The 12,466-nt window shown below is 52.7% G+C and overlaps 1 protein-coding gene across 5 annotated transcripts in view; it reads left to right on the top strand.

The window, feature by feature from the left end:
- spef2 (sperm flagellar 2) overlaps positions 1 to 12,110 on the top strand; it is a 29,515-nt gene extending 17,405 nt beyond the window's left edge. For 4 of the 5 annotated variants that reach the window (XM_029259499.1, XM_029259500.1, XM_029259498.1 and 1 more), the window contains exons 28-37: positions 490 to 624; positions 870 to 1,008; positions 1,519 to 1,748; positions 1,896 to 2,002; positions 2,316 to 2,498; positions 3,677 to 3,769; positions 4,294 to 4,467; positions 4,713 to 4,904; positions 10,852 to 10,974; positions 11,288 to 12,110. In XM_029259499.1, the coding sequence (XP_029115332.1) occupies positions 490 to 624; positions 870 to 1,008; positions 1,519 to 1,748; positions 1,896 to 2,002; positions 2,316 to 2,498; positions 3,677 to 3,769; positions 4,294 to 4,467; positions 4,713 to 4,904; positions 10,852 to 10,974; positions 11,288 to 11,353 (1,442 nt within the window). In that variant the 3' untranslated portion in view covers positions 11,354 to 12,110. The remainder of the gene's footprint in view (positions 1 to 489; positions 625 to 869; positions 1,009 to 1,518; positions 1,749 to 1,895; positions 2,003 to 2,315; positions 2,499 to 3,676; positions 3,770 to 4,293; positions 4,468 to 4,712; positions 4,905 to 10,851; positions 10,975 to 11,287) is intronic. The other variant, XM_029259501.1, reaches the window with a different exon arrangement.
- The last annotated feature ends 356 nt before the right edge of the window (positions 12,111 to 12,466 follow it).

Here is a 12,466-nt window from a genome sequence, read left to right as displayed (position 1 = left end):
GTCGTTGGATGTCACGACCGAACGCCGATCCTCGAGAATAATTGAGGTTAACGGGACGGCCGTTAAGGGTAGCTCGCTGGTGCAGTGGGTTGGACCAGGTCCTGCTCTCCGGTGGGTCTGGGGTTCGAGTCCCGCTTGGGGTGCCTTGTGATGGAGCGGCGTCCCGTCCTGGGTGCGTCCCCTCCCCCTCCGGCCTTTCGCCCTCTGTTGCCGGGTTAGGCTCCGGCTCCCCGTGACCCCATCTGGGACAAGCGGTTTCAGATGATGTGTGGGGCGGCCGTTGTTAAGTCACGTATGTCATAAATCGAGGACTACCTGCAACTGCTCTGTTGGAGTCATTATTTCAAACCAACAGTTTCTAGGTGGTTCAGCTGTGAACCAGATCCTAACTGAAACATATTCCGGAACTTGAATACTTGGGTCTTCCTTTGCTGGACTTTTGCCGCCACTGATAGGTCATGTTAGCTCAGTACGGTCGACCATGTCTAGGTGTCCCAGAGCCCTCGGCCCCAGAGCAAGCGCCTAGCCCACCGCCCCAAGTCGAGGAGGACGTGGAGGTTGTCCGCAGAAAGACAGTGAAAGCCCAGATTCGCAAGGAGTTTGCCGCAGCACTCAGTCACGAGGGTAACTAAAGACTATAATACCACACCTGTCACACCGTGACTTCCATACCCACTTGGCCAAAGAACTGATCATGCAGGGTGTACGGTGTATCTACGCCAGTCTTCCACATTACAGCTGCACAGTTTAGCATCCTAGTACCCTTCTACCTCCTGTGGGAAAGCAGATGCTCAAGGCAGAGTTGTCCACGAGGCGTCCCCGATGACGCGATGACGAGAATTAGAGTCCCGTGTCTCTCCTTACACCAGACAACGCGGTGAAAGTACGCCTGGAGCTTGTCCGAGCGCGAGCGCTGCGCGTATTGAGGAGCCTCCACTGCCAAGCTGACCAAGCTTATAGTGCCATGGAGGAGTGGCTTCACACCCGCTTTCAAGCAGAGATGAACAGGTGGGACAACGAGCAATGCTGGGAGCCATCATGATTTTTTTTTTTTTTTACATTTAGTTTATTCAGCTGACACTCGTGCAGAGAGTCTGCTGCAAAGCTTCACGAGTAATGGGAAACATGGTGTAGTCCCTTTTGAGCGAGGTACTTACCCTGCCTTGCTCAGTGAAGCATACCTGGCTTTACCGCCAGTGTAGTACACTTTGGAGAAACTGCCAGCTATATTAATAATAACACTTGTGGCCTTGGTGGCACGGTGGGTTAGACCGGGTCCTGCTCTCCGGTGGGTCTGGGGTTCGAGTCCCGCTTGGGGTGCCTTGCGATGGACTGGCGTCCCATCCTGGGTGTGTCCCTTACATCCTGTGTTGTGGGGTTAGGCTCCTGCTCCCCGCGACCCCGTAGGGGACGAGCGGTTCAGACTGTGTGTGTGGCGTCTCATTCCGCGTATTTTTGCCGCTCATTTCTGTTTGTGTTTTATCACATTTTTCATAAACCTCCGTTGGAACACGCCAGCATCAACCAGTTGGTGGAGGTGTCGCGTCACCACATCGAAGCGGCCGCCCAGATCCAGCACGAGCTCGTGCTGGAGGGTCCCGACTTCTTCATTGATGGGGATACGCGCGTCGTACCCGCTTCGACGCCGCCGCCGTGCCCGCCCCCCTGGGAGCTCCCGGTTGACAATGCCTTCACCATCCGCCAGCTCGAGGCATTGTACGCGCAGCTTCGCAAAGTTGCCCCGGCAGGTTAGGCACTTCCTCTTTCTGAAAAGGCTGGAGATGTTGTCGATCTAAGATTCTGCTTTCTCCCGGCTCAAGTTTGTTCCACCTGAGGACTGAGCTCGGGGCACGGCGACACGGTGACACCGGTTCCTCCGTGCTTTGCGTCCGCAGGTCGGCTGTGCGCTAAAGAGCTCTCGGAGATCCTGGAGGATCTCGCCTCCCTGGACATGGGCAGCGATGCCTTGCCCGAACTCTGGAGCAATCTGTCCGCGTCTCAGGTAACCTGTTGGCCGCGGACCCGCGTGCGCTCCGGGAATATATCTGCACGAAGTCCTGCACGCAGAACATATTTAATAAAGAGCTCAAAAAATGGGGCGTGCGACAGGGAAAATAGATGCCAGAAAAAGAACGGATTTAAAGTATTCTTAACATTCGTCTTGGTGCACTCCACAATGATTTATGGAAGGATTTTTTTTAAATTTAGGACTTGTGGACCATGTGGTAACAACGTCATACTAAATCCCCACTATATGGTACATGCGAGACGTGTTCAGCTTGTTTCAGGGGGAAAACCGCTGCGCTTGCCTTCAGATCCAGGACATGGTGTCACTCGTGAGTCAGGATTCCGAGGTGCTGGACTGGCGACGCTTTCTGCTGAGCGCAGCGCTGCCGTGGCCCCTTCCCTCGCAGTCCCAGCTGCTGGAGGTTCTGGACCGATTCCGAGCGACCGACTCCCAGGGAACGGGCTTCGTCACCGAGGAGCTATACCGACAGGTTTCACTTCCATGCCAATATGAGTCGGTGCAATTCCTTTCTTTTCTCACATCTGTCCGAAGCCGGGGCGCTATGGTGGCAGAGCAAGTAGCGCTGCTGTCTCACAGCACCTCGGTGGTGCCGGAGGACGTGGGTTCGATCCTCGCTCCGTGTGTGTGGAGTTTGCATGTTGCGTCCGTGTGGGTTTCCTCTTGGTGCTCTGGTTTCCTCCCACACTCAAAAGTTATGGCGTTCAGGTTCCCCCATAGCGTGTGAGTGACAGAGAGAGTGTGTTCCGCTGATGTATGGATGAGTAACACTACATGGAGTTCATTTGAAGTCCCTTTGGAGAAAAATGTCCGCTAAATAAATAAATGTAAAGAGGATCGGATTGAAAGACTAATTAATTAGAACAATCAGCGTATCCATTTATAATCCTCCACTGGAAAAACCTTAGTGTGAGCTAACAGATTCATGACCTTTCCCCAAGAGGTAACTCAATACTGTTCTGCCCATCTTCATCAAGGTAATTTGTTCCTGAAAAACCTTCTGTAAGATTAATTGTCATAAATCATACATGTAATTACCATTAGTTTCAATGGTAAAAACTGGACGTATTTCTGAGCCCCAGAAATGACACCCATTTAGACTAAAATATCATCAAAAATATCATTAAAATGGACACAGTCACTTAGTCATCATATCGTAACACAGCCTAACGGGGTGTTTCTCTTCGTCCATTACTTTATAGTACCGCATTTGCTGTCTCTGTGCGCTGATTCAGCTCTTATGACAGCTGTTACTTAGCTGTTACCTACCGTACACTTAACGACTCTCACAAACAAAACATACATACGTATGATACTCGGATTATGTTTTAATTGACCCGTTAAAGGAAAAAACGGAACAGGAAAGACAAAGGGATGCAAGTGAATATGCCCTCGCGGAACAAAATGACATTGTTCGGAGAGTCCGAACGGGGGCCATGATTACCGAAATTAAAGCAGGTGAATCTAGGAGACGCGGAGCAACGGAGGCGGAGAACTTAATGGAGCTTGAGCCGAGCTAAGGAGACCGTATCGCGACTGTTGTTTTTCCACCAGGTCTCTGGCTCTTTTCTGGATGAAATAGTTCTCAAGGTGTTGCAATGTTCGCGATGACATTTCCAACCCGACTCCCGCTTTGCGCTTCGCCGACAGACGGAGCTCTGGTTCTCCGGGGAGAGCGGCGCGTCTCCTCCGGCCGACTCTTCCGAGCCCTCGCCGTTCGACCGCTTGTCGAACTTGAAGAAGGTAGGTCCGCCGGTCGGTCGACGCCGGACGCGGCGGGGAGCGCGGGGAGAAGGAGCGGGGCCCGTTCGCGGGAGGCAGGCAGCCGAAGTGGAAAGCCGAGAGCCGCGCTTCTCTGGGTTGCCCTTGGACCGAATGACTTGAACGTTGTCGGAGAGGATCGATTTGTGACCTTAGATAAAGGTGTATGCTTAGGAACAGATTGCTCGGTGAAAGTGGCAAATTTTATAAAGCGTTATTATCTCCGGTGGCGCGGCAGGTGTGGCCGGGTCCCGCTTTCCGGTGGGTCTGGGGTTCGAGTCCCGCTCGGGGTGCCTCGCGACGGACCGGCGCCCCGTCCCGGGCGTGGCCCCTCCCCCTCCGGCCTTATACCCTGTGTTGCTGGGTCAGGCTCCGCTCTGCAGCGTCCCTGCTCGGGACGTGCAGTTTCAGATCGTGTGTGTGTGTGTGTGTGTGTTATCGTCTCCGCAGCGTGCGAACGCGCATACGAAGAAACCCTCACTCGTACGTCATCTCTCCCTCTGTAGTTTTTCTTCGCTCTTTTTGCGGACCTCCGCTCCCCGGAACCCCGGCTCCACTACGAGACCATGCTGCTGTACTTCGCCGCGCACCCGGACCGCGTCCGGGGTTGGGTTCGAGCCCTTGGCGTGGCAACGGGCCGGCTCATCTACCACCGGCCTCGCAGCGCCGTGCTCCTGAAGGCAAGACCCTGCCGTGCAGCATCCCTTGCCGTCGCAGTATTATTCCTCGCCGAGAAAAGTGTCCGAAATCCCAGCGTAATGCCACACCTTAACGTAACCATGGCGGGATGCTCTAAGCGAACTCTAACACGAGTGTAAAACGCATGTCTGGACATCCCCGGCCTCCACGACTTTAACAGACCCGCTTGTTGCCGCCGTGTCTCCGTAGCCCGGCGGATGACAGAGCTCTTATTGTTTGTTCGCAGTCTGTGCCGCACGTGGGGGACGAGGAGTCGTATTACGAGCGGACGGACGGCGAAGCGGAGCCCGGCGGGACAGAAGAAGGGAAGGGCGTGTCCATCGCTGCCCTCCTTAAAGTGGTCTGCCATGGGGGGACCAGGACATCCAGCTACAACCGCTTTCACCCCAACTGGAGGACTTGGGAAGAGTATGAGGAGGTGCGTTCAGCCCACAGCTTCAGCGCGCGCACGCTCGCGATAACGCGTTTGTCCGAATCCAAAACGCGCCGACGTCCGTAGAGCGTTTACGAACGTACGCTCGCGAACCGCGCGGTCCGCACTCCTGCAGCTGGGCTTTATAAAGGCAAAGGAAAATCGCGGTCAGGTTCTCTAACGAGTGACGAAAGATCTCCGGGTAATGTTCGGCAGCACGGTTGAGGAACGGAAGGAGAAACGAGGAATGTGAAAATCTGTCCGTGCGGAGGGCTTGAAATCTGAGCCGTGAGAAATGGAGGAAAACGTTGAATTACAGTAATAAATCTGCCCTTAATTTGCCTTATTTACGGAAAATATGTCGAGTGTGTGAAACGGCATCTTAGCGAACGCATCCGGGAAATAAACACTAAAATGAATGTAATAATAGAAATGAACTCCATATGTGTCCACACACGGAGTCTGAAACACTTGTCCCAGGTGGGGTCGCAGCGAACCAGAGCCTAACCCAGCAACACAGGGCGCAAGTCTGGAGTGGGAAGGGACACACCCAGGACGGGACGCCAGTCCATCGCAATTCACCCCAAGCGGGATGTAGCGTCCGGACGGGAGTCCGACACGGACGCGCGTTGCTATTACGTCCAAACACAGACGAAATATATAATGACTTCACGTGCAGTGTGAGGTTAGACGTGTACGGTGAGTATTGTAAGACACTCGGTGGAAGTGAAACAAGAAACACGAGACCAGGAAACACACACGGTGTTGGAACTACGGTGAACAGTGAAACGCTAATCTGTGAGTCTGACCGCAACCCTGAGACGTGACGAAATACCGGACAGGAACGATGGACCAGGACTGAAGAACAAGAGGCAGGAACTGACGGGACGGGCACTCGGGACTGGAACATGCACACCTAGGAAACAAACTGAGGGAACAAGAGACTACCAATCGCCAACGAAGCACAAGAGAACTGCTGATTAAGAATCCGCGACTAGTTCTGCTCCGCTGGCTCCTTTTATACCTCCATGTCCTACGAGACTGTGAGGTGATAGGTAAGCGTTAGCTAGCGGCACTGAGTGGCGCCGCCTCTGACCAGGAGGGGCAGTGACCCCGTGGGATGTGACAGTACCCCCCCCTCCAGGGGCGGCTCCAGCCGCAGAACGCCGGCGGGTAGGCGGTCGCCCTCGCCGTCGCGGAGCAGGCCGATCTGGATGACACTCATGGAAGTCCTCAATAAGAGCTGGGTCCAAGATGTCCCGTGCTGGTACCCAAGACTGCTCCTCCGGCCCATAGCCCTCCCAGTCGACCAGATAGTACAGCGTACCCCGTCTCCGTTTGGAGTCCAGGAGGGCCCTGACGGAGTAGGCAGGAGAACCATCCACATCCAACGGTGGAGGTGGAGAGACTGCTGGGCTCTGCAGGGCGGAAACACAATGGGGCTTGAGGCGCGAAACATGAAACGTGGGACAGATACGATAATGCGAGGGCAACTGAAGACGGTAAGAAACCGGGTTGATCCTCTTCAGGATCTTGAAGGGGCCGATGAAACGGGGGGCAAGCTTCCTCGAGGGCAAATGCAGTTTGAGATCCTGGGTGGACAACCATACTCTCTGCCCTGGCTGGTACAATACAGTCCTACGCCTTTTGTCGGCCTTCTCCTTTTGGTTGGATACCACCTCCTGGAGACGGACATGTGCGGATTCCCACACCGACTCACTCCTCTTGTACCAGTCGTCCACAGCTGGCAACCCACTGGTCTCCATCGTCCACGGGAACAGCGGAGGCTGGTAACCGAGCACACACTGGAAAGGAGTTAAGTTTGTGGACGAATGGACCAGGGAGTTCTGGGCATACTCTGCCCAGGGGAGGTATCTGCTCCAATCCGCTTGATTCTGAGCACAGTAACTCCGCAGGTAACGTCCAACCTCCTGGTTGAGGCGTTCCACTTGCCCATTAGACTGTGGATGATAACCAGAGGAGAGGCTGACTGAGACTCCTAAGCGGGCAAAGAAGGCCTTCCAGACCCTTGAGGTGAACTGGGGTCCCCTGTCCGAGACGACATCCTCTGGCAGGCCATACAGCCGGAAGACATGTTGGAACAGCAGTTCCGCGGTCTCCAGGGCTGTAGGTAGACCTTTCAGAGGAATCAGTCGACAGGCCTTGGAAAAGCGATCTATGACGACCAATATGGTGGTGTTTCCATCAGAACACGGAAGATCAGTAAGGAAGTCCACCGCTATATGGGACCATGGACGGTTGGGAATCGGGAGTGGCTCTAAAAGCCCTGCTGGCAGCTGCCGTGGGACCTTGGCCTGGGCACATGTGGTGCAGGCAAGGACAAAGTCTCGTACGTCCTGTCTCATGGATGGCCACCAGAAGCGTTCAGCGAGAAGCTTCAAGGTTCGGTTGACCCCTGGGTGTCCTGTACTTGGACCATCATGGGCCCAGTGTAGGAGCTCGGACCGAACAGTGGACGGGACGTATTCTTTGTCTTGGGGCTGCTCGTTGGGACCGGGTTCTTGACGTTGGGCTGCTTGGATATCGTCCAATAAAGCCCAACGGATAGGAGCCACAAACTGCGTCGGGGACAAGATGGTGTCTGGTGGGGAGAGCTGAGGCGATACCTCGAACAAACGGGACAGGGCATCGGCCTTGCCGTTCTTGGAGCCAGGACGATAGGTCACCGTGAAACGGAACCTGGTGAAGAACATGGCCCACCGCGCCTGTCTGGAATTGAGCCTCTTTGCCTTCTGCAGATACTCCAGGTTCCGGTGATCAGTTAACACTAAGAATGGGTGCGTAGCCCCCTCTAACCAATGTCTCCACTCTTCTAAGGCCATCTTTATGGCTAAGAGCTCCCTGTTTCCTACATCATAATTCTGTTCAGTAGGCGACATCTTGTGTGAGAAATACGCACATGGATAGAGCTTCAGGGGACTTCCCTGGCGCTGTGAGAGCACTGCCCCTACCCCGGCCTCAGAAGCATCAACTTCCACAATAAAGGGCAGTTTGGGATCAGGGTGCTTCAGGATTGGGGCAGAAGTAAAACGCTTCTTTAGGTCTTCAAAGGCCTGACTCGCCTCAGGAGTCCAGGTCAGGCGCCTAGGGGCTCCTTTTAACAGAGCAGTCAACGGGGCTGCAACGGAACTGAAGTTCCTTATGAAGCGCCTATAGAAATTCGCAAAACCTAGGAACCGTTGCAGGTCCTTTACTGTCTTTGGCTGGGGCCATGACAGAACTGCCGAGACCTTCTGTGGATCCATCGTGACCCCGTTGGGTGTTAGGATGTACCCCAGGAAATCCACAGAGTGCACATGGAACTGGCACTTCTCCCCTTTCACGTACAGCTTATGTGCTGCCAGCTTTTGCAACACCTCCCTGACATGTCCAATATGCTCCTCACGGGACCGAGAAAAGATCAGGATATCATCCAGATACACTAATACTGAGCGATTAATTAGCTCTCTGAGTACTTCATTAACAAAAGCCTGGAATACGGAAGGTGCATTCGCCAGGCCAAAAGGCATGACCAGGTACTCATAATGGCCGAGGGCGGTGCTAAAAGCGGTCTTCCACTCATCCCCTTCCCTAACGCGAATCAGGTTATATGCGCTCCTAAGGTCCAGTTTCGTAAAGATGGTAGCACCGGAAACCTGTTCGAGGGCCGACGTGATAAGAGGCAAGGGGTGCGGGTACTTCACAGTAATGGCATTTAGCCCCCGATAATCAATACAGGGGCGCAAACCCCCGTCCTTTTTCTCAACAAAGAAAAAGCCAGCGGAAGCTGGAGAGGTAGACGGCCGGATGAATCCGGCTTCTAGTGCCTCCGTTATATAAGCCTCCATTGCCTGATGTTCAGGTTGAGAAAGAGGGTATACCCGCCCCCTAGGGGGTGTAGTGCCCGAAAAAAGATCTATAGCACAATCCCAAGGTCTATGAGGAGGCAGTTCTGCAGCCTTGTGTTTGCTAAACACCGCCACTAGATCTGCATACTCCCTTGGAAGCTGCAGGGGCAGATCTGCATTAGGGCTCTCTATGGATGTGGAGTTACAAGACGTCTCCAGGTGTTTGGGACACTGCTGTCCCCAAGACAGCAGTTTCCCCTCACTCCAAGAGATAATAGGGTCATGGGTGCATAACCATGGGTATCCCAAAATAATGGGGTTATCAGGGGACTTAATCAGATAGAACCATATCTGTTCCTTATGGAGTGGCCCTACCTGCATAGTAACGGGCTCTGTGCGCTGCTCTACACGCCCCGACCCGATTGGAGCGCCATCAATAGCTTTAACAGCCAGGGGTTTTGGGCATCGGGCACAGGGCAAGCCCCAGGACGCGGCCATATCATGATCCATGAAATTCCCTGCAGCGCCACTGTCTACCATAGCTTTCGTCTGCTGCTGCTGGAAACCCCAGGATACTGTAACTGGTAATGTCAACAGGGAGGTATGGAGAGATACATCACTCACCAGTAAGTCGGTCTGTTGGGATCCACGGGGTGGCCGCACTGGGCAGGAAACCTGAACGTGATCCGCAGCTCCACAGTAAAAGCACAAGCGTTGCAGAAAACGGCGCCTCCTTTCCTCCTCTGTCACACGCCCGTTACTGAGTCGTATTATTCCCTGTCTGACGCACTGTTCTTCGAGCCCTGCACAGCTGACAAGGTTGCGTGCTTGAGCCGGCTCACTGTCCACAGGGCTGTAGGGCACCTGCTGCCCTGGCGGCGTCGGGGTCCGGCTGGAACCGGAGTTGCTCCGGTAATCCGGCGAGAACTCCTGAGAGAGTGGTCTTGACAATCGGGGGCTGGATGTCTTCTCCACTGGAGACCAGGAACGCACCTGAAAACTCTTGGTGCTGGGGAAGAACTGTCTCTCTGTCTTTCTGTCTGGGCTAGGGGGTGACTCAGGAGAGTAGGGCCCCGGGAACAGAGAGGCTGGACTGGAGATTGAGTATTCTGTGTAATTCTGGTTCTCACCTCTGCTACCTTGCAAAGCCTCCTGGAAGGGAACGGACAGCTGCTCAGTAGCGCTGATCCCATTGGTCTGCACAGGGCTCGTGGGCTCCGCGCGAGGACCCGAGGAAGCATAAAGACGATCAAAAAGACATGTCCGCCAATCATCATGCGTTTGCGAACTGGTCGGATCGGCGCCCCGCCCACCGTGACTGAGGAGTCGTGTCAACTGCTCCAACTGATCTGTGAGGCGGCTAGCGGCGTTTGTGCAAACCAGGAGTTGTTCTTGGTTCGCCTCTGTCAGATCCGCCAGCTCACGCCATTCCGCTGAAGTCATACTAGCAGGCGGATTCTTCTGTAGCGTCCGGACGGGAGTCGACACGGACGCGCGTTGCTATTACGTCCAAACACAGACGAAATATATAATGACTTCACGTGCAGTGTGAGGTTAGACGTGTACGGTGAGTATTGTAAGACACTCGGTGGAAGTGAAACAAGAAACACGAGACCAGGAAACACACACGGTGTTGGAACTACGGTGAACAGTGAAACGCTAATCTGTGAGTCTGACCGCAACCCTGAGACGTGACGAAATACCGGACAGGAACGATGGACCAGGACTGAAGAACAAGAGGCAGGAACTGACGGGACGGGCACTCGGGACTGGAACATGCACACCTAGGAAACAAACTGAGGGAACAAGAGACTACCAATCGCCAACGAAGCACAAGAGAACTGCTGATTAAGAATCCGCGACTAGTTCTGCTCCGCTGGCTCCTTTTATACCTCCATGTCCTACGAGACTGTGAGGTGATAGGTAAGCGTTAGCTAGCGGCACTGAGTGGCGCCGCCTCTGACCAGGAGGGGCAGTGACCCCGTGGGATGTGACACGGGACTCGAACCCCAGACCCCCCGGAAAGCAGAACCCGCCCAAACCCACCACACCATCGCACCTCTTCCCATGGGGGGTCTAGCTTTTGTGTATTATGTTGTCAGCAGGATTTCAGGCAGCTCTACGCAGAACTTGGATTTGGACCAGAAGAGGAGGTTCCCTTTGCCACGCTGTCCCAGCATCCTCTGATACAGAACCTGATGGAAGATGCCGTCCAGTACCGGCTCACTGTAAGTTCAGGGCAATAAGTTTGCGGTGAGTTTAGTAAGGGAGCAATGCGAGCGCACCGTATTGTGCAAAGGATAATAAAAGGACATAACATCGCCTACTGGCATGTTGAACATTTTATTGCTGGTTGAAGCGATTTGTTTGTGTAACAGCAGGCAGCTTTCTGTGGTTTCTCAGTCTTTATTTATAGGCCCATATAAGATGATCTTATTAGAAAAGACAATATTTCATAACAAGTGTGCGACTTTTATATTTTTTGTGAATTTGAGCTGATGTCGGCTTCAGGAAACATTCGGATTTTTCCATTTCCAACAGGACATCCATCAACTTGTTTTGGCCCAGGCTATAGAAGGAGAGTCGCCGTGCTTCCCGGTGCCGTAGATCAGCCCTGTGCTTCTTCTGAAGTTCTCTGCTGACCCCCCTCTTCTTTCAGCAGTAATGCACCATGGCCTTACGTGTGCACCCGACACCAACATGTTCCTTCGAGCATTCGCTGTGTGTTTGGTGTAAATCAAAACCCATTTCATTTAATCTCTGATATACATCTGAACAAATACGGGGTCACAAGACCCCTAGTTGTAGGTCTTATTCATCCGGGCCTGGTGGCTCTCATAGCGTGGTGGTGCTCTGGGAGCCTTCATGAGTTTAAAACCTAACACTGGAGATTCCACAAAGGCTTCCACGAAGCAAACAATTTGTTTCCAAGCTTAAGTACTACGTGTCTTGGCTAGATAAGTTAGGCTTAGCTATAGAGACACCCGACACACACCCAATATAAGGCACCAAAGGAGGGCTGAGCGGGTTTTAGCAGTCAGACACACAGATTTATTTCTCTCCAAAATCTTTGGCCTGTTTTTGTTTTCCTTTCCTCAGTTGCCAGATTGCTTATTTCAAATCACTACATTGACAAACTGCCTTCTTTGTGTATTTTCACTTTTAAAAAGTTCACTGTATGAGCTCTGTGCCTCCTTGTTGAGAAGAACACTATGTTAACATGAGCTGAATTGTAACATGTAAAAGTAATGTTAATTCCTGTTCGGGGATGATTTTGTGTGCTGCATCCTAGACTGTCTTCACATTACTTCTCGCGAACTTGTAACCACTGTGTCATGTATTAAATTATCCCTGTGAGTCCACATGGATAAAGATGTCAGCGAGAGATAGATAGATAGATAGAATTATTTTGGTATTGTCAAGAAGTCTGCTTGCAATGTTCTCACATTTGCCAGTGAACGATTACACTTTTCACTGTCCCATTAAAAAATAGCAAATAGTCAATGATTCTGAACATGTTAGAAACTAAAAATTCTACCACCAAATACAAATTGAACACCTTTTGAAATTCACACTTTAAATACTTACAGTCCCCGATCTGTCTAAACAGATAGCACGCTTATGATCATAGACATTGTTACTAGTTTTCTTTTTTTGAATGTTTCAAAAAAGAGGGAGTGAGTTTCAAATGGGGAGTACGGTGGCGCAGTGGGTTGGACC

Source organism: Scleropages formosus, chromosome 17 (assembly GCF_900964775.1).
Source record: "Scleropages formosus chromosome 17, fSclFor1.1, whole genome shotgun sequence".
Lineage (NCBI taxonomy): Eukaryota > Metazoa > Chordata > Actinopteri > Osteoglossiformes > Osteoglossidae > Scleropages > Scleropages formosus.
The sequence above is the reverse complement of the archived record's forward strand: the minus strand, read 5'-3'. Positions and strand labels throughout refer to the sequence as shown.